Source organism: Fusarium tjaetaba, assembly GCF_013396195.1.
Source record: "Fusarium tjaetaba strain NRRL 66243 chromosome Unknown NRRL66243_c0000056, whole genome shotgun sequence".
Lineage (NCBI taxonomy): Eukaryota > Fungi > Ascomycota > Sordariomycetes > Hypocreales > Nectriaceae > Fusarium > Fusarium tjaetaba.
The window spans coordinates 119,237-141,809 of NW_023501252.1; the positions used below are offsets into that span (position 1 = coordinate 119,237).

The following is a 22,573-nucleotide window of genomic DNA, read 5'->3' on the forward strand; positions in this document are numbered from 1 at the left end:
TATTCAATAACAAAGTGGTACTGGCTGGTGCTGTACATACTACCACAGCTGCTTGCTTTCGATCGAGGAGAATTGTTTAATTCTGTCAATTCCTCCAGCTACTGTAACGTCCAAAGTGGAACAGAGCATACATACACAGCAGAGCGTCGATCCCACTGCCTTGCATTACATTGCATGCATTCACCGCATCCTTTCACTCAAACCCTCCCTCTCGGACCCCCGAGCTCGAAAACGAACCGCAACGCAACGCAGCGCAGCGCAACATCACCCGATCCGGAACCTACGAGGGTTCTAAATCGTGAGGGACTCGTGTTTCGTGTCTCGGAACCCCGGCCTCGATCCGCCTTCGGCACTGTCTTGTCTTAACCTGTCTTGCATTGCTTTGTCTTGTCTTGTCTCGTCTCCTCCATCATTATGGCTTCTTCGTTCCAGTCAACGTTGCCATTCTTAACCAAAACAACCAGTAACAGCGGCGCAAACAACCACCACGGTCACGGTCATAAACACAGCCTCAGCAATTTCTCCAATGCTTCAGTCTCCAACCGAAGAACCTCCCTGGCTTCGTTTCACTCTTCGCGCCCCGAATCGCAAATGTCACAGGCCTCGCCGCCTCCCTCGAGGTCACCTCTTCCTCCGGCAGAGATCGATCGCAATTCCGATCCCAATTCGCAGTCAAAGACGCCTTCAACGGGTCTATCCTCGCAGCATTCATCACTTTCCGCTCCTCGAAGGATCAACCCTCATGCACGACCATCGAGAAAGCTTCGCTCCCAATACCCACGAAGCTCCACGGAAAACCATGTCGAATACATCCTTGTCGCATCTTTCGATATCGATCGAGGTCCTGTCATGGAGCATCAATACCCGGTTGCGATCACAGGGGACGAAAATATGCTGGCAGAGCTCATGTTGCCCGATCAAGCCCACGCCCGCAACCAGGACTGGACAATCTTCTTTCTTCACAAGGATACAAGTCAGGAAGAGGAGGACGAGGAGCGCAAAGTTAAAGAAAATCGAAAGCAAAGGCGAAAGAGGAGGCGTGATAGAGCAGCTGGTATAATAGACGAGGAGGATGAAGAAAACGAAGAGGATCTACCAGAGGACGAATGGGAGGACGATGAGGAAGACGACACCGAATCTACTGATAGCGAACCTGAGGGCGGAGAGGGCCCTCCCCTAATTTATGTGCTTAATCTGGTCAATACCAAACATGACAAGTCGGTCAAGAGAGGGGCCATTGTCAAGGCCATGGCCATCTGCACGCGGCATCCCTTCTTGCATATCTACAAGGCAAGTAGCCTTGATCCACGCACTATTCTTGTGCTCGCACACTTGCTAACCGTTTCAATAGCCACTGTTACTATTGGCTCTGGAAGAATACTTCAAAGCACCTGTTCCAGAGACATTGGCCATGCTATACGATTCGGTAAACGCCATGGATTTGTCTCTCATGCCTAAACTCAGTCTTCTCGAGCGCCACTTATTACAAGCAAGTGACAACAGGGATCTCTTTGTGGAGAAATTCGAGCAGATGATTCAAATGCGGATAGCCGAAGACCAGCGCGAGGAGGCAGCAGACCAGTCATTGGATGCGACAAGGAGTCCGACAAAACTGACTGGTATCTCAAGAGCTGGTACAAAGGCTCATGTCGAGGGCGGCCAGTCGATTTACTCTGTTCCTCGCGACACGCATGAGTTTGAGAGCAAGGTCATGTACAAGGGCATACCGATCCCTATCAAAGTGCCTGTTGCTGTCATGCCAGAAACCGTCGGTGACTTTTCACTCATCAAACTCATTCAAAACTTTTCAGATTCTCACCAGAAATCGCCCCAACCATTTTCGCTGCACCCTCACCTCACAACGAACGGAGTCAATACGCACCCCATCATTGTGCTGGCAAATGCACTCTTGACACAAAAGAGAATCATATTTCTAGGGTACAACATGCCCTCAGGCGAGGTCGCAGAAGCTGTCTTAGCCGCGTGTGCGTTGGCATCGGGTGGCATACTTCGTGGGTTTACACGACATGCTTTTCCTTACACCGACTTGACCAAGATCGACGACCTGCTCAACGTACCCGGTTTTATCGCTGGTGTAACGAATCCCACCTTCGAGCTTCACCCTGAGTGGTGGGACGTCTTGTGTGATTTACCAAGTGGAAGGGTCAAGATCAGTACAAAGATCGACCCTGCCCCTGTGACAGAGGGCCTGCTGTACTTCCAGCAACAAAATGCAGCTTTTGCGGCCATTGCAAGCGGTACCACGAACACAAGCCAGGACTATACGGGCGATAATGCCTTCATGGCTGATGTCCTAAGGAGCATTGCTGCGAGACATGGCGAACGTGTGATCCGAGCAAAGTGGCGCGATTGGGTCGGCAAGTTTACTCAAATCGCCGCCAAATTCGAGGAAAGCGTTTATGGAGCCAGTGCCTTGTACATTGGGGGCGAAGATCAGGACTTGATGCCACCAGGGGCCAACGGGCATGGTTATGTCTGGGCCGATGATACAGCTAAGCATAAGGAGCTTGCTGGTAATGTGACAAGAATCGAAGGATGGCGCAATACTCGAAGTTATTACAGCTTCATCCAAGTAAGACACCGCACTAAGAAAATGGACGACCAAAGCTGACATTCGCAGGATCTGGCACAGATATATACCATCAGGCCCCTGAAGGGTCTTGACTTGGCCCATCTTCACGACCGTTTGCGAATGCAACGCTTGACGCCTGCGCAGAGCAGAGATATTTATCTCACCATCTCCAAACACGTCCACACTTACGATGAGATTTGCCTACTGCTTAGTGTGGCCCCTGAGTCACACGCTGGATTGTTCTATCTTGCCCTTGGTCTATTCCACAAGGACCGCGAAGTCCGTCTGAGAACAGCAGATCTCTTGGAGCGTATATCCGATCATGAAGCCGGGCAGCATTGGTGGAGGAGTCTCAGTCGCTTCGAGAAGCTAGCTTATATGCGGCTACGTCGAGAGGTGGATGCTGAGATGCAAGCAAAGCTTGAAAAGGAAGGTATAAGCGCTGAAATGGAGAGGATAGTAAGCTGAACGTTTGAATTGGAGTTTCCATGTGGGCGGGCTTGTAGGAGTTTATTTATGGGTTGGAGTAACTTTGACGGGTCCTCCAGGAGGTGTCATGTCTGGGTTCGCATCATATACCTTATACTTTCAGCACTCATATAGGCGGCGTTTTTCAAAGACATTGGACGAATACAATTGCACGTTACATACGACAATCAATGTAATTCGGAAGAGTCATATTATTTAACTTGCTTTTGGGTTCCTTGATCGGTGGATTTACGACCTCGTTTATGCTATCGTTCAGACCATAGCATCATTGAGAACATTTGCCGCTCGAGCATTCCATGTACACAACTTGGAGACACATACTGATTCGTTTACCCAGAATGGCGCCGTAAATGCATCCAACCGACTTTTGTCAAAGAACTGTTGGTTTCACCCTCTTACAGCGCACTGCGTGGTAGTCACAAGAGTCCGAGAGCCTTGGCGGCGTGCTTGACGTGGTCTTCGCCGAAGGTAGAGATGAAGAAGTAAGAGTGGTCATAGCCCTGAAGACGGATTAGCATTGTCGTTTGATGGGATTGAGAAATACCTACATCCTGGTAGCGGAGAGTCAAGCCCTCAATACCGGCATCCTTGACAGCCTTCTCGAGGTTCTCGGGGAGAAGCTGGCCCTGCTTGTAGAAGTTGTCACCAGTGCCCTGGTCTATTAGCATGGTGTATTCAACAAGTGGAGAGAGAGGCTCAGAACTTACAACATCAATGAGAGCAGGGAAGTTTCCCTTCCAGCTCTTGATGAGCTCAGTGGCATCGTGCTTCTTCCACTCCTCCTTATCCTCACCCAAGTAACCCTTGAAGGCCTTGTCGCCCCATGGGCACTGAGAAGGGTTGGAGATAGGAGCCCAGGCGCTGACACTCTTGTACTTGCCGGGGTTCTTGAGGAACAGAGTCAATGCACCATGTCCACCCATAGAGTGGCCAGAGATAGAAACTCGCGAGGAGTCAACCTCCTTAAACTCCTTGAAGATGAGGTCGGGAAGCTCGTTGGTGATATACGACTCCATCTTGTAGTGCTTGCTGTAAGGGTCCTTCTTGGCATCGATGTAGAAGCCAGCTCCGCTGCCAAAGTCATATGAGTCGTGCTCACCGGGCAAGTCGAGCTCGCGGGGAGAAGTGTCTGGGTAGAGAAGAGCAAGACCGAGCTTGGAGGCGTGAGCCTGAAGGAAACCCTTCTCTGTGACGTTGTCGGGCGTGCATGTGAGGCCGGAGAGGTAGATGAGCAGAGGAGCTGGCTTAGAAGATGATGCTGAGCCTGGGAGGTAGAGAGTTGCGTTCATGGGTGTGCCGGTGACGGCGGACTTGTGGGAGAGCTTGAGGAAGCGTCCGCCGAAGCTGTTGATAGTAGCATTCGTAGTGAAAGCCATGATGTCACTGTATCTGAGGGTTGCTTTGGGTTAGACAGAAGCAATTGGGGGGGTATAAAGTTGAACACGGTTTCAAGAATAAAGAGAAGATAAAGTGAAAGAGGAGAAGTCTCAGCAGTTTATGGTTATGTTGCTGTGAAATAGCTGAGCTCTATCACAATGAGGGGAAGCCTCCAGTCAATGGCGAGGTCTGGGGTAACCTTAACCCCACCATCGGTACCCGGATGCCTCCATCAACATGACGAATGCCGAATTATCTCCCCGGCTCCGGAATACGGAACCTCCTCCGTGTCACGGGTCGGAGACAAGATAAGAACAGTATATACACTGGGGGTAACAGAAGAGTAGAGTCCCAAGTGACAAATATGTTTAGATAGTATGAGGATATATTCTAATCATATGTCATGAACTTGGTATACTCTGTGACTAGATTATTTTCTCAGCATACATTACTACTACGGTTGAATGTGACGTCGAGATAGTATGAGCGATTGATTGTTTCATGTCTTATCTCAAACTGATAATCGTCAATCATTAGAGCTGTATCTATCTCAGCTTGTATGCTCTGACTAACTGCCAAAGAACAAAAAGACCATCGCTAGTATCGCTAACTCCAAATACTCCATAGCCCGGTGAGTTGCCCATGGCCCCGTCACCGAGTTTACCATCCCAATGTAATACCAAAAAAGAGTACTCAATCGCTGTAAGGCAGTCGATGGTAGAAGGCATAAAAGATGCCACCAAAAACAACCATGTTCGTGAATTTATAGAACCACCCAGGTACCCATGCTGGCTCTCCCTGTAACATCCTTACAATCTTCTCCTAACCGAACAACTTCTCACTCCTTGTGGTCTTTTTCAGCGAACAGTCAAAGCTGTTGAAGAGTTTGGGCCACCCGACCCGGCTGAAATTGAACTTGTATTCGTAATTGAAATCGATCGCGCCTATTGTGCAACCCGTAGGGCTCATACAAGTATCGTTGCAGCCGGTTGTACGGGGGTAACAGTTGAAGTGCTCGCCATCAGGTGCGAATGTTGTGACGTTGCGAAGGAAAGGTTCAGAAAGTTGATGGCACTTGTTAAGTGTGTATACCTCGTGGGTGCATGTGCCTGTGGAGTTGGCGCCAGTGCATATCAAAAGCTGTGGCGATGAGATGTCAATACCACAGAAAAGAGATTAACCTGTACAGTAGGGAAGAGAGTCAACTTACACCCCCGACTGCCCGTTCATTCAGTATAGGTACAGCAGAGATGCTGACGGCAGAAATGATAGTTGCAATAAGAGTAAAGAACTTCATTGTAGCGGTTGGGACTTGTCTCGGCTGATAATGATAGTGCGAACGAAAGTGTTAGATTGGCGAGTGTTGATGTCTGAGATGGAAGAGTATGAATCAGAGAGATTCTTAGCAGAGGCTGGATTTTAGTAAAATATATACTCAAGGCAGTTACGAATATCGGTTGGTCTTTTGAATTGTTTGCTGTTTCTGTATACCAACCTCCTGGCCTCAAAACACCACAAGTGCGACCAACCTCTTATAAGAAATGGAGTAAGATAATAAGCTTCCAATAGCACAACAGCTTCACCACATTCGTCTAATTCCTCCTGCATAAGAGAGCACGACTCGTACGATCAACACTAGACGTAACCTTTCATCATCGTCCCAAGTTCAATTCGGATCAGTCAAGGGAGTGCGTATCCGCCGACGTCATGAAGGTCCCCGCCAAGAGGGAGATCATCATGTCACCAAACGTCTAAATACCGTAAGGACCTTACCTGGATAAGATAACACAGCAAACAAACAAACAGAATTAAAGCCGACTTGGCCAAGGTTGCATGAAAACTTTACTTGCATGATCTGCAAAGCTACGGCTGTCACGGCTTTTCCCTTCCCACCAACACCCGTTTCCGGACCTGTGTGGCACAACGTTGGAGGCTGGAAAGAATATTCTGGACTTGTGGTTGGTTGGTTGGACGATTCATCTAACCTGCGAGGACCCTTTCCAATATGCAAGAAGCCACAGACGCTGCAGGAGTCATGTCTTTGTATTTGAGGCTGATAAATTCTGTCAAGGCCGGATTGCGTGGTATGAGAAGATGCCCCCTTGCTTGGATTGACTGTTTATCAGACTTTGTGACGTATGAAACGGCCACTGCGCTTTTGAGGTTGCGCCCAAACACCAAAAGATGCCGTCATGTCTCGCGCCGGTGTTTCAGTGAAACACAATCTGGCCCGACGTATTCGGCCCATCAGATCCAAAACAAGCCGTCTATCTGCCTTTTCCCACTTGACATCATTCTCCCGTGAAAATCTACCGGACACTTCCGTATTGGCAACGATGTGACGTTGGAGCATCCGTCAACAGTGTTGCTGTTTGGGATTTCTTTGTCCGTCTTCATCAAAGACAGCGTCAAGAGACTACAATCAACACACTCGTGCACCAAGACACAGAAGCAAAGTAGATTTCCTTCTTGTTTTTTTGTCTAGTTCCTGTGTAAATCAATCTCAATCTCAAACGCCGCGCTTATACATGATTAATTAACCTCCTGATACACTATACAACATGTCAAGCCAGAAGGGAGCACAAAACGTTCCAGCTCGATTGTATCTAAGGAGGATCGCATGGGTATATACGCCTCGGGAGCAATCGGTTGTTTCGCGACGTGCTAGTCCTTTGGTCGCTTACTGCAGCAGTTCCTCGCAGGTCCAATCCTCGTAGCTGTGCAACACGCGTAAGTAGGGCATCTTCGAGCTGCCTCAACAAGCATCACTTACTAGCCATCGGGCATGTATCGCCGCACGATCAAGGGGATCTTCTTTTCCCGCATCTCCTTGATTGCAATTTGAAGCGGATCAGTCTCGCCCTCGAGATCAACTAGCACAGGCGCATTCATGCTGCATCCAGTTAGTTTCCTGAAGTTGCTACGGTTCAGCGAGGTGATGCGGACCTGATCTGCAGAGCGCGTGTACCGAGGATGCGTGCCCTCTCGTACTTGGTCATGTAGGGTGTGGTAGTTCGCTCGTTCTCGGGAATCTTCTTGTCTTTGAGTAGCTTGTCGCCGCCCTTCAGCGCGTTGGCAGCTGCAGAGGGATCTCCCGAGACTACGACATTATCCTGGTCTTGTCCATTTTGTTGCTGGTCACCGTCCTCCTCCTCGAGAACCTCGGGGTCGTAGTACTCGGTGATCTCCTCCTCCTCGTACATGGGCTCGTCGCTGCCTACGAGTTAGATTCGCGTGCGCCTGCAAAGATCGCGAAGCAACTTACCCGCCAGCGCCGCCAACATCGTCATCGCCGAAATCAGACATGGTCAGTGTCGTTTAATATGAACTTGATGAAGAATGAATGTGAGGGTGTCCTTAGTCCAGAGTTGTTTTCGCAATGGATGGTTTTAGAATGGTCCAGGCCAACCTCGTAAAAAAGTTCTAGAGAAGAATAAAGTAAAACCTGGTTAGGCCGATGTTTTTCCGGCGCACCTTCCACACCTTCAGACAAAGAATATCGGCGCGAAGCTTTCGGGTGGATCGCTCTTGACTCTCATCCCTGCAATCCCCACACAAAAATATAGTCACCGTCTTAAATTGAAATCAATTCTGCCACTTCCAAGCTTGCTTCGACATTTACAACACTCAAGGGTCCTCGGCATGACAGCATTATGAGTAAACGAGAAGCTGCAGAGGCAGCCTTTGATGTTCCTCCGGCCAAGAGACTCTATCGTGGAGGCCCAGATGACTTATGTACGGTTTCTTACCCTTCTTGAGCTCTGAAGATGCATCTGCTGATACTGCAAACTCAGATATTGATGATGCAGAGGACGACTTAACTAGCGCTCATACTCCATATTCCACCCAGGACCCTGATTCACCACAGACAGTGAACACGGCTGCTACGACTCCCCGGGCTAAATTTCCTTCTGATCTCAAAACCCTTGCTTGTACATGGCCTGGTTGCCCCAAGACCTTCAATCGACCTGCCCGATTGCGAGATCACCTCAATTCTCACACCAATTCCCGACCATTCAAGTGCCCTTATGATGGTTGCGATAAGGACTATATAGAGGACAAGCACTTGAAGCAGCATATCAAGGCTGTCCATACCCTTGAGCGAAAACATGTCTGTCAAAAGGAAGGCTGCGGCAAGAGCTTTGTGACGGGTACTCGACTTAAACGACACCAGGCCGTTCATGAAGGCGAAGAGAGATTCCGTTGCCAAGATTGTGGGCAGAGTTTTAGAAAGAAGGAGACGTTAAGCAAGCACGTTCGAAAAGATCACCAGGGCCTGCCTGCACTCCAATGCCCAGAGCAAGGGTGCCGTCATGCTTTCGAGTCCAAGGCGGCCTTGAAGCGACACCGCGATAAGGATCATGGCGAAGCAAAGTTCTGGTGCGGCGAGTGTGGTTTGAAGAGAATGCCCGATGGTACAGAACAGCGGGCCGGATTCACCACTGAAGTGCTGCTTCAGGCCCATATCCGCCAAGAACATCAAAACTGCATTTTCTGCGAATTCAAATCTGCTTCACGATGGGAGCTAGAGAAACATGTCGAAATGCACCATTCCGGCCAGTCCGTTGAGGATCGAAAGAATATCGCCTGCCCATATGACGAATGCACCAAGAAGTTCACCAAGAAATCCAATCTCAACGCTCATATTCGTACAGCGCATGAAGGATTCCGCTTCGTTTGCGGTCAGGTTGACCTCACTAGTTCTGGCCTGCAGGGTTGGACAAACGATCAAGGCTGTGGTGATAAGTTCAGCACCAAGAGTCGACTAGAAGATCATATCCGATATAAGCACCTCGGCCACGAACGCCCTAAGCTCTCGAAGCCTGAGCCGTCTCAAGACATCAATCTTATTGATGAGCTCTCCGGTGCTGCGAACCAGGCAGAAAGAACGATTTCTTGTCCCCACTGCCATGAAGCCTTCATTCGCTACCACGACCGGGATGCACATGTTGAGCTATATCACCCACCGGCTACCGACCCATCTCTTATCTTAACAGGAGACCAGCTTGACCCTGCCCAGTTCTTCTTCGATGGAAGTTTTCCCAACACAACAAATTGGCCTGGCATTATGCCGGAGGATGACATCTTTGCCGCTACAATGGACTATGGCCCTCCGCGAGATGACTGGCCGGAGGACGAAACCAATATACTTCTGCTGGCGAGAGATCCAGCAGTACAGGATCCTCTTATCGACCCCGCTCTTGGTACTCTCTGAGGCAAAGAAAAGAATTGTTGAGTTGGAATGTTATGGTTTTTAAAAGGTGAAAAATAAAATAGATACCCGGCCGCAAGGCTTGATGGTGGTCAACACATGAGCGGCTGGCTATGACACCGACACGATGTATGAAGAATGAATTGCAACGTCACAAAAGAGATGAGGAAAGTTATGATGAAAGAAATAAAGTTGTTTGGCCGAGTTTACCCAGTTCTCACGTATAGTGAAATTGTTTCCTTTCTATCGGTCTACCGAATGCCGAAACCCAGAATGATTTTATGCCCCTCCCAATGAAACCCAATTGCACCCTACCAACACCACGCAAGAAAATGAGCCAAGTAATGACAGGAACGAATGTCAAAGCGGCAGCACGTCCAGCATAGAAGGGTACTGGCTAAGTATTTATATATCTTGTATGAGGCCGAAGATCTAGTGAGAGCCAACCAAGGCGTTACTGAATCCCAGTAAAGCCATGCCAAGGAAGCCAAAGAAGATGCAGAGGTTACGGCTATGGTTGAGGCTCAGACTCTCCACAAACAACTGCAATGCGACACTAACCATGATGCCGGAAGTGATAGCGAAGAGACACCCGTAAGCAACTGCGTTGGGTTGCATATTGGTCTTATCGGCGAGCTTGAACCATAGTGCAGCAATGCCCGCACCAATGGGTTGAGACAGACCACCGAGGAAGGCCGACCACGCCATGGCGCGCCAGCGAGAACCCAGAGCCATGTATAGCGGCAGACACATGGCGAAGCCTTCAGTGATGTTATGGACAAACAGAGCCATGAAAACGTTGAAACCTAGAGATGGGTTTACGTGGTTGGTAGCGTAGGTGATGAATCCTTCAGGAAACTTGTGCAGGGCGATAGCAATAGAGGTCTGAAGGCCAATGGACAAGAATGCATTTGTTGGAACGTGATGATGATGTTGAGCTTCGACATCTTCGTCTTCTCCTGCAGAGGAGCATGAGCTATCGTGTTCAGAGAGTTCCTCCGGGACTATCGGATCCAATGGCTCTCGTGACTTGGCTCTGCTGGTTCGATATGTTGGTCTCGCAAAGGGCTCAACAGAGTCCTCACATCCATTCTCATGCTCATGCTCATGATCGTGGTGAGCATGAGAATATTCGGGAGCGCGGTTCAGGAATGATCCAGTGGTCGTGCGCAGAATCTGGGTCTGTCTTCCAGGTCTGCTTGGTAGACTGGCTCGGCTACTTAGATGTTTGAAGCACTCTTGTCCACAAGGGTCTGTGAATCCATAGCAGGAGTTCGACTCGTCACAGTTGCACTTTGTATCTTGTACAAAGGACATGACTCGCTTGTGAACTTCTCGCATGGACTTCCTCCTCTCAGGGAAGCCATCCGTAAGTCCAGTGGTGGTGCGGCTTCGTGTTGGACTAGCAGGGCGTCGGAATCCATCACGAGCAGACGCTTGTCTCTTGAGAGTCTGCGTAGGACTATCCAAAGTGGATTCTAGCAGAGGTGTGGACTCGGTCGCGGCATTTTGTCCGTTGCCGTTGTTGGTTAACTTGGAAAGCGGCTTGTTGACAGGTGCTTGTTCAGGCGGCGGATGGGAAGATTGGCGACGACGGGCGCGAGACTGTCTCCTCTCGTGGTGACATGAGGTGTCTTTGGTTGCATTCTCATCGTGTGTATGATCGCATTCGACGACGTGGGTAGGCATGAACTGGTGAAGCAATCGCGAAACTCCTTGAATGCCGATGAAACCACCAGCAAAACAGGACATCATAACCAGGCCAGCAGCTTGAGTAGACCATTTGGCCTGCTGGAAATATTCTTTTGACTCCGGTAGCATACTATACAATGCGGAAAATAGCTGTTCTTTGTTAGCAGAAGAGATAGATGCTGCCAGAGGGGCCTTACCATGACACCAAAACTCAAGCTGAGAGAGCAAGCTAAGAAGACATTGCTATCCTGAATGCGAAAGTTTCTCTTGCCAGGAAACAATCGAACGATAACGTCAACGCATACTATGGAGGCGCCAACAACGCAAGCTGAAAAAGGTTGTCAGAACTGTACCACGAAGCGCATTGGGGTCTTGGAGATGAGGAGCAACTCACCAATGCCGCTGACAACACACATGATCCAGCCGCGAGTATCATTGTCGAGGCTGCTCTGGCCCACGGATGTGGCCATGCTGCTTAGTTAAGTGTATCTATCGTATCGTCTGCGTATTAACTGATATTGCGCCTAGGAACAAGCTCTGGTGGCAAGGCTAAGTGTGAGTTCCGAGAGGGATCAAGACTTGACGTCGAGGTTGTGTGATGGGCGCAAAGAGGCAAGAGCAAAGAAGCTGTACTGTAGATCTTTTTGGTTCTAGGTCTGACGTAGCGAACGAGCAGGGGAATATCGATGCGGTTTTGTTTAGCGCAGTGGGCGGGGACCTTGTTAGTCTACCTAGGCTCGACTCAAATATCTAATCAATGACAACGAGAGTCTCCAGTGACAAAGAAGAGGACAAAGGGGTTGATAAAAATGTTTTTGCATGCGACGAGGAGAAGATAGATAAGTTTGAGGCTGAATGTGAGTTTCAAGGGCCTTGCAGAGGCGTCAATGACAAAAAGGATGGGGCTTTGTTAATGCGCATCACCTTCAGCCTGGGTCTGACGGCAATGGATGGATCATGATAGAACAAGGAAACCACGTCTAGGCCCTAACATGAGGAATTGTTCTTTTAAGAGAGCCCGGGTTCCTATATATTTCAACCTATAAATAATTAGCCCCTTAGAACCCTTTTAGAGGATCGAGTTGGGGGTCAACTTACACCATCATGAGGCCGTGCGTCTCCAGCAAAACTATCCCTCAAGGTTCTCACGTCTCAGCATCTGCGCATCATTGGATCACGGCGTCTCGTTGACCGCCTGGCTTACGAATTGCCATGCCTCTTTTGATTGTAGCAGCTGTAACGAGTAGTAAAACAGTGAGACATCAGTTGATAGTGCGTTATTAATTATAGCGATCCCCATAACTCCCCTAGTATCGTGGGGGTTGTATTATTTGTGACTTGAGTACAGAGTAGCTATTCCCATCCAATATTATACAGTAGAGTCATTGGTTCCTTAATATCAAGCCTAGTTCTATAGACGTCTTCCTATCGCTGTGCAAGTCAAGCATATAAAAACTATACCTCCTCTCATCATGACGCCTCATACCTTGTCTGAGCTAAAGTTTCAAGATGCGATTTGCGCGCGAATCAATTTCTCGTCTTTGTCATCCCCCACATCATAGGTTATGCTACCCATGCTGCCATGATATTCGCGACGATCCACGCTAACACGAACCTACATAATGTGATCTTCCACTGAGCCTCAACCCCGAAATGCGTCTCCAAGTTAAAAGACCTCGAGAATTACAGTTGCTCTCGATGAACTCGTGTCTTGTCATACACGGCAACTTACATTCTCAAGTCTCACAAGCCACGCACCTTGCTGAATCAATCTGAATCATACAGTGTCTAGAACAATCCCTACATGATTCATATCCTGCCTTACCTCGAATCCATGCTATGCGTAAGGCAAGCAGACGCTTAGTATCCGTTACTCTTATGCATTTCCCTGTGTTCAAGTTGCGGGATCTAACGATACTCCATATTTGACTGTTCTAGGTATTGCCTTCGAACTTCGAACTACCGCCTAGTGACGTCAAACCACAGGCCCCGAGACCCCTAAAATCCCCCCCGATAACGGCAAAACAACGGCCCCCACGTTCCGTTCCCGAGCTCAGCTCCCAAAATTTCTAAGAGTCGGCTCCAAAGCTCTCTCAAACCCTGTGATCGATCTCAATATCACGAGGCACTGCAACTCAATACCATTGGGCAAAGATCGCGCGTGATCTGACTCCCAGGCACCGATTTCTCATATACTATTATCCGTCCGCTCATTAAGATCAAACTTTATTCTACCTTCCTTTTTCGTAGCCTCGTCTGTTCTTAAGGGATAATAATCATGTCCAAGACTACTCTCGCTACTATGGCCTGCCTAGGCGCAGGAGGTGGTGCTGCTATCACTGCCGCCATCTACTCCATTCGAGGCGGTAAACGTGTCGAGGAGACCAATACTCTAGCTACGCCTCCTCCGTCAACCTCAAACTCCTTCGCCGCTCTTCCTGCTCCCACCGCCTCTCCCGCCGTTCCTCCCACCCAAGTCTTCGGACCTCCAGCCACTGCGCCTTCCGGTTTGCCAATCGACCCAAGCGCAATCGTCAACCCTGGGGGCCTCTTCGACTACGGCTTTCCAGGCCCTATCGCCGATGTCGCCAACCGCTCTGGCCTTGTCTCTTCCTACGATCGTCGTACACGAAACCCTCACTGGGTCGTCGAACATATCACACCTGCTTCTCTTGCCATTCGCGATGGTGATCGAAAGCACAGCAGCTTTCTTGAGGATGATTCTGTGCCACAAAAGTTCCGGGCTCTGTTGAAGGACTACTACCGCAGCGGTTACGATCGTGGCCATCAGGTCCCTGCTGCCGACTGCAAATGGTCTCAGAAGGCCATGGACGACACTTTCTACCTCACAAACATGTGCCCTCAGGTCGGCGATGGCTTCAACCGTGACTACTGGGCTCATTTCGAGGACTTCTGTCGTCGTTTGACAGTCAAGTATCCCTCAGTTCGCATCGTCACAGGCCCTCTCTATCTTCCCAAGAAGGAGGCAGATGGCAAGTGGTACGTCAAGTACGAGATGATCGGCACTCCTCCTTCAGTTGCTGTGCCCACACACTTCTACAAGGTGATCTTTGCTGAGGATGGTCGCGTTAGTGGAAACGTCGCGCTGGGCGCTTTCGTTCTCCCTAACGCCCCCATCTCTAACTCTAAGCCTATCACCGATTTTGAGGTTCCTCTTGAGGCTGTTGAGCGTGCTAGCGGTCTCGAATTTGCTACCAAGCTACCACCTCAGCGAAGACGACGTCTGTGTTCTGACCACACCTGTGCCCTTGTGATTCGAGACTTCGCGGATAAGCAAAAGGCGTTCCCTAAGAAATAGATGGTTACCAAGCATTTGTAAAGTTGAAAGGGGAATATTGGTCTCTGCATACAGGAATGAATGGCATGAGGTGCTCTATGGCCAGGCTCAATGGATTTATAACATATACGGCTGCATATGAGAGCGTCACATTTATGTTACATGTTTTAGCATTTAGAATTATATGCACCACCAATAGCATGTGCATCTTGCCTACGGGCTCAAATGAATGATGGGTATACAAAAGTTTTCGATTGATATATACATTACAGTTTTTGAAACCTGTGCCATATTCCGTAAGGATACAGTGTATGCTTGCTTTAGTTGCAAACAGTCAGCATTACGTAGACCACCAGCGCCAGAGGGTATCGAATCATCGACGTTTCTTTTTCTGGATTCCCTATCTCGCTCTCGTGTATTTCCCTTGTCGTTGTTCGTGGCGCAAACTCTCCTCTTGACTAGGAAGAGGAGCTCTCCGTCGGGCATCTGCCTTGTCGGCATCAAATCCAGGCATGGGAGGTGGTGGGACAGGCATGGCGAAGCCTCCTGGCGGAGGAGGCATGCTGCCCGGTGGTGGGATGAGTCCAGGGGGTAAGGCTCCTGGTGGTAGAGCTCCTGGTGGTGGGAGAGGCACGCCGGCCTTCTTCATAAGCTCGAGGAGTTGAGCTGGATCTGGAGGGTTATTGGGATCCAGTCCAGGTAAGGGAGGCGGAGGCGGACCGCCATTGAGTCCAGGTAAAGGGAATGGTAGAGGAGGTGGAGGAGCTCCTGAGCCAGCACCGACACCAGGAATGGGAGGAGGTGGAATACTTGAGCCAAGGCCGGGTAGGCCTCCACCAAGAGGCAGTCCAGGAATACCAGGCAGTCCAGGAACAGCAGCTTTCGGTGCGTCTTGGTCAACAAGAGCGTCCATCTCGTCTTCCATCTCTTGTTGTTCCTCCTCCTGGCGCTGCCGACGATTACCACGGCGGTCCCAGGTTCCTTGGGCCTCGGCCGCTGCTTCACCGATATGGTAGCGATCTTGGAAAACATCTGCATCTCCAGGTCTAGCACGGCTCCAGAAACGCGTAATTCGGTCGTTGGATCCTGATGCCAGAATGTGTCCGAGAGGGTGCCAGTCGAGGGACCAAATAGCATAATCATGAGCAAAGGGCACCTTGTGCATTGGCCATACCGACTGGGCGGCTACTGACGACGGGTCAGGGCTGTCGTAAGGAGCAACGGTGAAAGATTGGCCAGGAGGTGGGTTTGGTGAATCGAGTAGATAGTGGAATAGCGAGCCGTCCATACCGCCAGTACTGAGAAGATTAGGGTGGATAGGATGCCATGTGAGAGTGGAAATATCCTTCTCGTGGCCTTTGAGAAGGCAGATATCACGCATCATGCGAAGATCGAAAACACGAGCGGTCTGGTCTCTTGCAGATGTGGCGAGGCAAGCACCACGGACCTTTTCAAACAGTACTTTTGTTATAGTACTCTTGTGACCGTGTAGAGTCGTTAGACAGCGGCTAGTACGAGGATCCCAAAGCTTGACAAGATGGTCCTTGGAACCAGATACGAGTAGTCCCTTGGTAGGATGCCAATCCACACTTTTTGCATCCCATCCGTGTCCTTCAAGCTTGGATTCCATTTGTCCCAGAGCAAAGTCAAAGATCTTGAGGGTCGAATCGTCGCTTGCAGTGACGAACTTGGAATCACTTGGACTGAAAGCAAGGTCTCGAATAGGGTCAGTATGGGCGTTGATGCTCTGAACATTGTTGAAGTTTGGCTGCCAGTACTTGATAACTCCATCGTGATCCGCCGAGATAAGCCAGTCGTCACTATGAGAATATTCCAAAGCACGAATGGCAGAATCGTGAGCCTGCATAATGGTTTCGAAATTGAAGCCTGTTCCGTTCCATAGTGTGAACTCGCCACTGGTCGACGCTGTTAATAATCTTCGACCTTCTGGTGTCCACCGCACTACGTTGATGGGATGCTTGATCTTATTAAGAGAAGAGTGGAGGTGCTTGATAGGGATACTGTCGGCAGCTTTTGTGACACGCGCTGCAGGGGGAAGCATCTATTTTGATGTCAGTCAGGGAGAAGTTGTTCATATAGAACGCTACTCACATCAACGATATAGCTAACGCTGGGTCGCTCAGCTTCGCCAGTATATCCTCCCCTATAGCTAGGGGCACGATCATGTTGCCAGTGTGTTATAGTGGCGCCATAGTCAGTCACAGGTCCTGGAGTTGAAGCGTCAGTTTGAAATCAGTTATGATTTAAGTCTTCAGGTTATGATGTATGTGTACTCGAATGCCTCCTCATAGCCCCAGAACGAACCCCTGCCTTTAAGCATGAGTTTGGCCAAAACCAAACATCTTGATTGCTCGTCTGAACAACAATCGTCCCTTGAACATACATGGAATAGAGACATTTGATGTAGTAGCATCTCTCCCACAACTTTCATATTTTTCTGCCACTGAGCAGCTTGACAATGCAAACACAACAGGGGACATGTCACTGAGTATGATGGGTAAACTTACGCCTGCCTCGGACCTTGACGAATGCCCCATCTTGGCCCTGACCACCACCATGATCACCACGAGGCTCATAGGCCATCGTGACGGATTTTCTTTGGCGTATCAAGCATGCACAATAGCTTTGAGAAGCGCGTCGAAGGGAGTGGGTCCGTCAAGATGGAAACGAACAACTAATACAGGTATCAAGTCGCTGTTGGATAATCTCTGGGTAGTTGACCAGACGGAATCTCTATATGGTGATGATGAGAATTTTAATTCCTGTAATAAGACGTCGGGGGCGGCGATTTTATTTGATAGAAGATGAACAAAGACGATGCTGTTACTTTCGGCGCGTGAGCTTCCAGTTGAAGTTCAAAGGTACGAAGCGCCGATTCAAGCGATGATTAACCGGCCAGCCTCAGTTTTGGAGTCAGGCCTTTCTCCAAAAACTCCAAGTCACATGACCTTTCACTCTCCAAACTTTGAGACTCTCAACGGTTAGATCTGATGAGATAAAGTGCCTAGAGTGCCTCTGCTAAAGGATGCACATGCCTGAATATCCTTTCGTATACCGAATTGTTGGGGCGCAGATTCGTCACCCACGGGCTCTACCCGAGCTTATGTACTGCGTTAGTTCGCTCATGCTATGACTGTTGCATCTCACCAACAGCATGCAATACAACCGCACTTTCACATGCTTTCACATTGATTGATCCAATATCAGTCGCAAAGTTGCAAGCCTTCTGGGGCCTGCGCGACCTGTTGCCGCATACCTTCCCCCCTGCGGCGCCACAAGCCAGTGGCTCGGGGGAGTTCGTCGATCCATTAAAACGCTCAGAATGCAGCGGAAGCCAGGGGTGTTATGCTCCCGGCCCCCCCTTTAGCGTTGATGATTGTCTTTAGCCTCACTGTAAAAGTCCCTGAGCTGCTGCTAAAAATGACCAGAGCGAAAAAGCTCAAACAGCCCCGCCAGAAGAGGCGCCAGAATGGTTGCTCTGCATGATAGTACTAACTTCTAGGTATTGGACTTGGCGAGATGGGATAACTCAGGCAGAAAGTGAGGAGAGAGGCCGTAGCAAAAGAAACTCAATTGATTGTGTGTCTTTAATTGGAATTTCTCTTCCACCTCCTTTTTTTCTCCGACCCTTTATCTCCTACATTCCTGTGATTTGATAAACCCTTTAACGTGCTTTATCTCGAAGCTGTAGGTGGTTCATTCACTGCGACAGTGGCGTTCTCGGTATCTTATCATCCTTGTAACAAACGCCGCCACCCAAACAACTTGACGTTGACAAGGTCGTCGTATCTCCGTCGGCTACTCTGCTCAATTCTTTCTTTTATTTTCTTCTCACCTAATTTCTTGAGCTTCTACCTTTTGCGCGATTAGTCTGCCGTCTAGGCAAGGCTCTCACAAGATGAATTCGGCTACAGCGACGAGCATAGAAACCTCGAATGGTTCGGCCTCTGTCTCCCGGCGAAGCGGCCACGACGTCACACAGAACGAACCCAACAATCGCACCAACGGAAACGGTAACGGAACGGCCACGACCAAAACTCCAAAGAAGCCTGGCCAGAAGTACAGACACGTCGCTGCGGTTCACAAACAGACGAGACCTTCATGTCTGAGTCACGATTCCGATGCTGCCCCCAGCTTTATTGGGTTCCGTAACCTCATGGTCATTGTGCTTGGTATGAGAGCTTCGATGCCCCTCATCATGATGTTATCTGTTGGGTTATTAATGCTTGGCAGTTGTTGGAAACTTGCGATTGATGATTGAGAACATCCAAAAGGTATGCTTCATCTCCCGTCCATCAATTTCGCCTTCGACAACCAGCTAATACTGTCTATAGTATGGAGTATTGATCTGCGTGAGGTGTCATGATTACAGCCGTCAAGATATTTACTTGGGTCTACTCCTTTACTTCCTCATCCCATGCCATCTCCTCGCCGCTTACTTGATTGAGCTGGCTGCTGCTCAGCAGGCTCGAGGATCTCTCAAGCGTGTCAATGATTCACCTTCTGGTGGCCCCTCAGAGCAGGAGCGTAAGCGGTTTCATAAGACCTGGGTTGTTGTCGCATGGGCTCATCTTTTCAACATCACTCTTGCCCTTGTTCTCACCACCTGGGTCGTGTACTTCAAGATTCATCATCCTCTCATTGGCACCTTGACCGAGATGCATGCCATTGCTGTTTGGCTCAAGACTGCATCATATGCTTTCACCAACCGAGACTTGAGACATGCCTACCTGCATCCCGTGGAAGGAGAGCGAGAACTGGTACCTGAGCTGTACACGCAATGCCCGTATCCCCAGAATATCACCTTCAGCAACCTGGTATACTTCTGGTGGGCACCCACACTCGTATACCAGCCCGTGTATCCTCGCACAGATAAAATCAGATGGGTCTTTGTGGCCAAGCGAGTTGGAGAAATTTTCGGCCTCAGTGTATTCATGTGGGTTGCGAGCGCTCAGTATGCTGCACCAGTCCTTCGGAACTCGCTCGACAAAATCGCCTCCCTTGACCTGATGTCTATTCTGGAACGGTTACTCAAGCTTTCGACCATCTCCCTAGTCATCTGGCTTGCCGGTTTCTTCGCACTCTTCCAGTCGTTCCTTAACGCCCTAGCTGAGGTTTTGAGGTTTGGCGACAGGTCATTCTATGACGATTGGTGGAACAGTGAGAGCTTGGGAGCATACTGGCGGACGTGGAACAAGCCTGTTTACACATATTTCAAGCGTCATCTGTACATGCCCATGATCGGGCGTGGTTGGAGTCCTCAAGCAGCCAGCTTTGTAGTCTTCCTAGTATCGGCTATTCTTCACGAGATCCTTGTCGGTGTCCCTACGCATAACATCATTGGTAAGTTTACATATTCTGAATCATAGTTACACAACTGACGATTGCAGGCGTCGCTTTCCTGGGCATGTTTCTTCAACTGCCACTTATTGCATTGACCAAGCCTCTTGAAAATATGAAACTTGGGCATACTGGCAAAATAGTTGGGAACACTGTCTTTTGGGTATCATTCACCATATTTGGACAACCCTTTGCAGCACTGATGTACTTCTACGCTTGGCAAGCAAAGTATGGAAGTGTGAGCAAACAGATGACGACAGTGTCGAATTAGAGTGCCTTGGCTATGGACAAAGTTTCTGGATACCTACTGTTTGGTATTGCTTAGCTAACATGTTTACCGTATTGGTACGATACATATTTGATAAACTACTATTAAGAAATCGGTTGCCTATCTTCGTACATCTCTAGTATTACTGTATTTGCATGCGCCTATGGTTAGATCGCCCCCCTCTTCTCTTACATCTTCTAAGCAATGAAAGGAATCTTTGTTCCCACTCTCTTCCGATATTGTACATAATCATCTTGGAAGAACTCGATCAACTTGGCCTCCTCGTGTTTAATTCGCTTGCTGAAGAACATCCAGAGAACAGCCGCATAGGCAAAAAAGCACAGAATGTTGCCCATTACTAGCTGTGTTCCCAGTCCCCAGTAAAAGAATCCAAAGTAGCTTGGGTGGCGGAAGATTGAGTAGATGCCTGAAGTCACCAGCTCGTGGGAATCCTTCTTCCTGGTCTGGACATGATGGTTGAAGCTGGCTCCAGCTTGCAACATGGCCACTGAGCGGACGTACTGTCCAGCAGTGACCATGGCAAGGCCGAGGAGCAGAAGGATAGGACCGGTACCATAGGGTGCCCAGTGTCGATTAGGGAAGAAGAGATTAACAATGGCACACTCGATAAACGCAGCTGAATGAGCGATGGCGTAGCCTGGCCAGTTTGCGGTCAGAAGAAAACTTCCAATGCTAGCCACAAGTGTGTTCTTCTCAGCTGTAGTCCAAAACTCGAGAAAGTGAAAAGCCGAGAGTGCAAAGAGGAAGAACGGAACACGCCAAGCAGGGCTAGAAGTCAAGCACAGAATGGCCCCCATAGAGATAGCACTACAAGCCAAGGTAATACCGAGGCAGAAAGCTCGAAGAGCGATACCGGAGAGTGACTTGGGCTGGCCGGCAAAGTAGGGCTTCAGGATCATGAGTTCGTCCAGAGAGCGAGAGTTGCCGGAGAAGGAGTCATGATGAGGAGGCGATGCTCGATGATGAGCAGTTGAAGGGCTGAAGTTGACGGGTCTAGCACCCGCATTTTGCATGGTTTCAGACATGGTGTTCTTTGATGAAAAGTCAGAAAATAGTCTATACGATCTCATGAGGTCTTCAGGGGTTGATATGAAGCTTGATGAAAGATTAGATGATCAGATGAACGTACAAATTCTGAGAAGAGCCGTGAAGAGAAGAGAAGGACTTGAAAGGCGGTCTTTGGCACTGAAATAAAAAAATGAAAAGTTACTAATTAGAAGGCGTGTTGGCCCTCGTCCCCAAATGGCGTCTGCAGTCTTGGATTGTAAGGCAGAGAACAATATCAAGGTTGTTGGCCTTAGCTCATGAGTTTGGAGGATCTGAGCTTTAGGTAGTGGACCTATCCACCCAGACGTTGGCTCCAGGGTGGCCAGGAAAGTCAAAGTACCGATGAGCTGTAGGTACATGAAGATGCTATCTGGTCCAGGATCAAAAATACTATCAATGTCATAAAAACACCACAAATGACCTCAAGTAATTGTGATCAGGTACTAGACCAGTTCCAGATAATACTGGTGGTGTTTGGGATTCTTTTCTATGTCATTTTATGACTTGGTGGCTCTTTTTGTCTTCTCGTCGGCGCTGATTTTCGAGGCTGGGAGAATCGAACTCGGAATCTGAGGTAGCTTTGAATGAGGGGTACTTTGGAGATGTCAGCTTGCTCGAGACAATGTGACCGCCGAAACTGATATCACAAAGGAGATCACATGTATGCAGGAAGGAAGACGCCTTTCCATGCACGGATAAGCCATGTTGGTAGCACTTAATAAGTCCTAAGGCTTCAAAGGCTCATGTGTGGATATATGCTATCTATATGGAATTGTCTCTAGAAACAACAATGGGTATATTGTAAACAAAGATATGCACCGATTCCCTGAGCTCTACTTTCTTCCAAAGATTTCCACCTGTTAATGCTTCCATGTATGGTATATGGTCGTAGTTTCAATGCTCAAAATGCATGCTCGACAGAGCGCAATTTGAAGTCAACTCAGCTTACTTTGGGCTGGTCTTCGGACAAGTAAGTGGTGTGGAATCGGTGACCTTTCCATATGCCCCTCAAATTAGAACGTAGCTCTTGTGTAGAGAATGAAGCGCAAAATGGCCACCTTCGGGACGTCGTAAGGTATCTGTGGTTTGTGATAGATCGAAGCTGGTCTCCAGTCCAAGGTAGAATATTATGTGAATGGTGATCCTTCCTCAAAGTCCGCCCTGGATTGAGAAAGAGGAAATAATGAGTACCAATACGTTGATGAACCCCCAGGT

General features: G+C 49.0%; 9 protein-coding genes across 9 annotated transcripts; 4 read left to right on the forward strand and 5 right to left on the reverse strand.

Annotated features, from left to right (window-relative positions):
• Positions 1 to 414: 414 nt before the first annotated feature.
• Positions 415 to 3,061, forward strand: FTJAE_2713 (mesA; the record flags this gene model as incomplete). The annotated part of the gene is made up of 3 exons (XM_037348935.1): positions 415 to 1,221; positions 1,352 to 2,593; positions 2,642 to 3,061. The coding sequence occupies 3 exons, from the start codon at positions 415 to 417 to the stop codon at positions 3,059 to 3,061; spliced, it is 2,469 nt and encodes an 822-aa protein (XP_037210198.1).
• A 437-nt stretch (positions 3,062 to 3,498) lies between these two features.
• On the reverse strand, positions 3,499 to 4,458 carry FTJAE_2714 (s-formylglutathione hydrolase; the record flags this gene model as incomplete). Its single annotated transcript, XM_037348936.1, has 3 exons — positions 3,499 to 3,582; positions 3,631 to 3,735; positions 3,790 to 4,458. The coding sequence occupies 3 exons, from the start codon at positions 4,456 to 4,458 to the stop codon at positions 3,499 to 3,501; spliced, it is 858 nt and encodes a 285-aa protein (XP_037210199.1).
• A 2,681-nt stretch (positions 4,459 to 7,139) lies between these two features.
• On the reverse strand, positions 7,140 to 7,765 carry FTJAE_2715 (DNA-directed RNA polymerase I II and III subunit RPABC2; the record flags this gene model as incomplete). The annotated part of the gene is made up of 4 exons (XM_037348937.1): positions 7,140 to 7,176; positions 7,233 to 7,352; positions 7,406 to 7,672; positions 7,725 to 7,765. The coding sequence occupies 4 exons, from the start codon at positions 7,763 to 7,765 to the stop codon at positions 7,140 to 7,142; spliced, it is 465 nt and encodes a 154-aa protein (XP_037210200.1).
• A 347-nt stretch (positions 7,766 to 8,112) lies between these two features.
• FTJAE_2716 (transcription factor IIIA) lies at positions 8,113 to 9,674 on the forward strand (the record flags this gene model as incomplete). Its single annotated transcript, XM_037348938.1, has 2 exons — positions 8,113 to 8,194; positions 8,254 to 9,674. 2 exons carry the CDS (start codon positions 8,113 to 8,115, stop codon positions 9,672 to 9,674), a joined length of 1,503 nt encoding a protein of 500 aa, XP_037210201.1.
• Positions 9,675 to 10,103: 429 nt separating this feature from the next.
• FTJAE_2717 (vacuolar zinc efflux) lies at positions 10,104 to 11,833 on the reverse strand (the record flags this gene model as incomplete). Its single annotated transcript, XM_037348939.1, has 3 exons — positions 10,104 to 11,513; positions 11,561 to 11,691; positions 11,758 to 11,833. The coding sequence occupies 3 exons, from the start codon at positions 11,831 to 11,833 to the stop codon at positions 10,104 to 10,106; spliced, it is 1,617 nt and encodes a 538-aa protein (XP_037210202.1).
• Positions 11,834 to 13,641: 1,808 nt separating this feature from the next.
• On the forward strand, positions 13,642 to 14,682 carry FTJAE_2718 (endonuclease G mitochondrial; the record flags this gene model as incomplete). The annotated part of the gene is made up of 1 exon (XM_037348940.1): positions 13,642 to 14,682. The coding sequence occupies one exon, from the start codon at positions 13,642 to 13,644 to the stop codon at positions 14,680 to 14,682; it is 1,041 nt and encodes a 346-aa protein (XP_037210203.1).
• A 379-nt stretch (positions 14,683 to 15,061) lies between these two features.
• Positions 15,062 to 17,265, reverse strand: FTJAE_2719 (polyadenylation factor subunit 2; the record flags this gene model as incomplete). The annotated part of the gene is made up of 3 exons (XM_037348941.1): positions 15,062 to 16,723; positions 16,774 to 16,889; positions 17,190 to 17,265. The coding sequence occupies 3 exons, from the start codon at positions 17,263 to 17,265 to the stop codon at positions 15,062 to 15,064; spliced, it is 1,854 nt and encodes a 617-aa protein (XP_037210204.1).
• Positions 17,266 to 18,580: 1,315 nt separating this feature from the next.
• On the forward strand, positions 18,581 to 20,293 carry FTJAE_2720 (diacylglycerol O-acyltransferase; the record flags this gene model as incomplete). Its single annotated transcript, XM_037348943.1, has 4 exons — positions 18,581 to 18,854; positions 18,916 to 18,956; positions 19,017 to 20,025; positions 20,073 to 20,293. 4 exons carry the CDS (start codon positions 18,581 to 18,583, stop codon positions 20,291 to 20,293), a joined length of 1,545 nt encoding a protein of 514 aa, XP_037210205.1.
• Positions 20,294 to 20,487: 194 nt separating this feature from the next.
• Positions 20,488 to 21,336, reverse strand: FTJAE_2721 (S-isoprenylcysteine O-methyltransferase; the record flags this gene model as incomplete). Its single annotated transcript, XM_037348944.1, has 1 exon — positions 20,488 to 21,336. One exon carries the CDS (start codon positions 21,334 to 21,336, stop codon positions 20,488 to 20,490), a length of 849 nt encoding a protein of 282 aa, XP_037210206.1.
• Between the last annotated feature and the right edge of the window lie 1,237 nt (positions 21,337 to 22,573).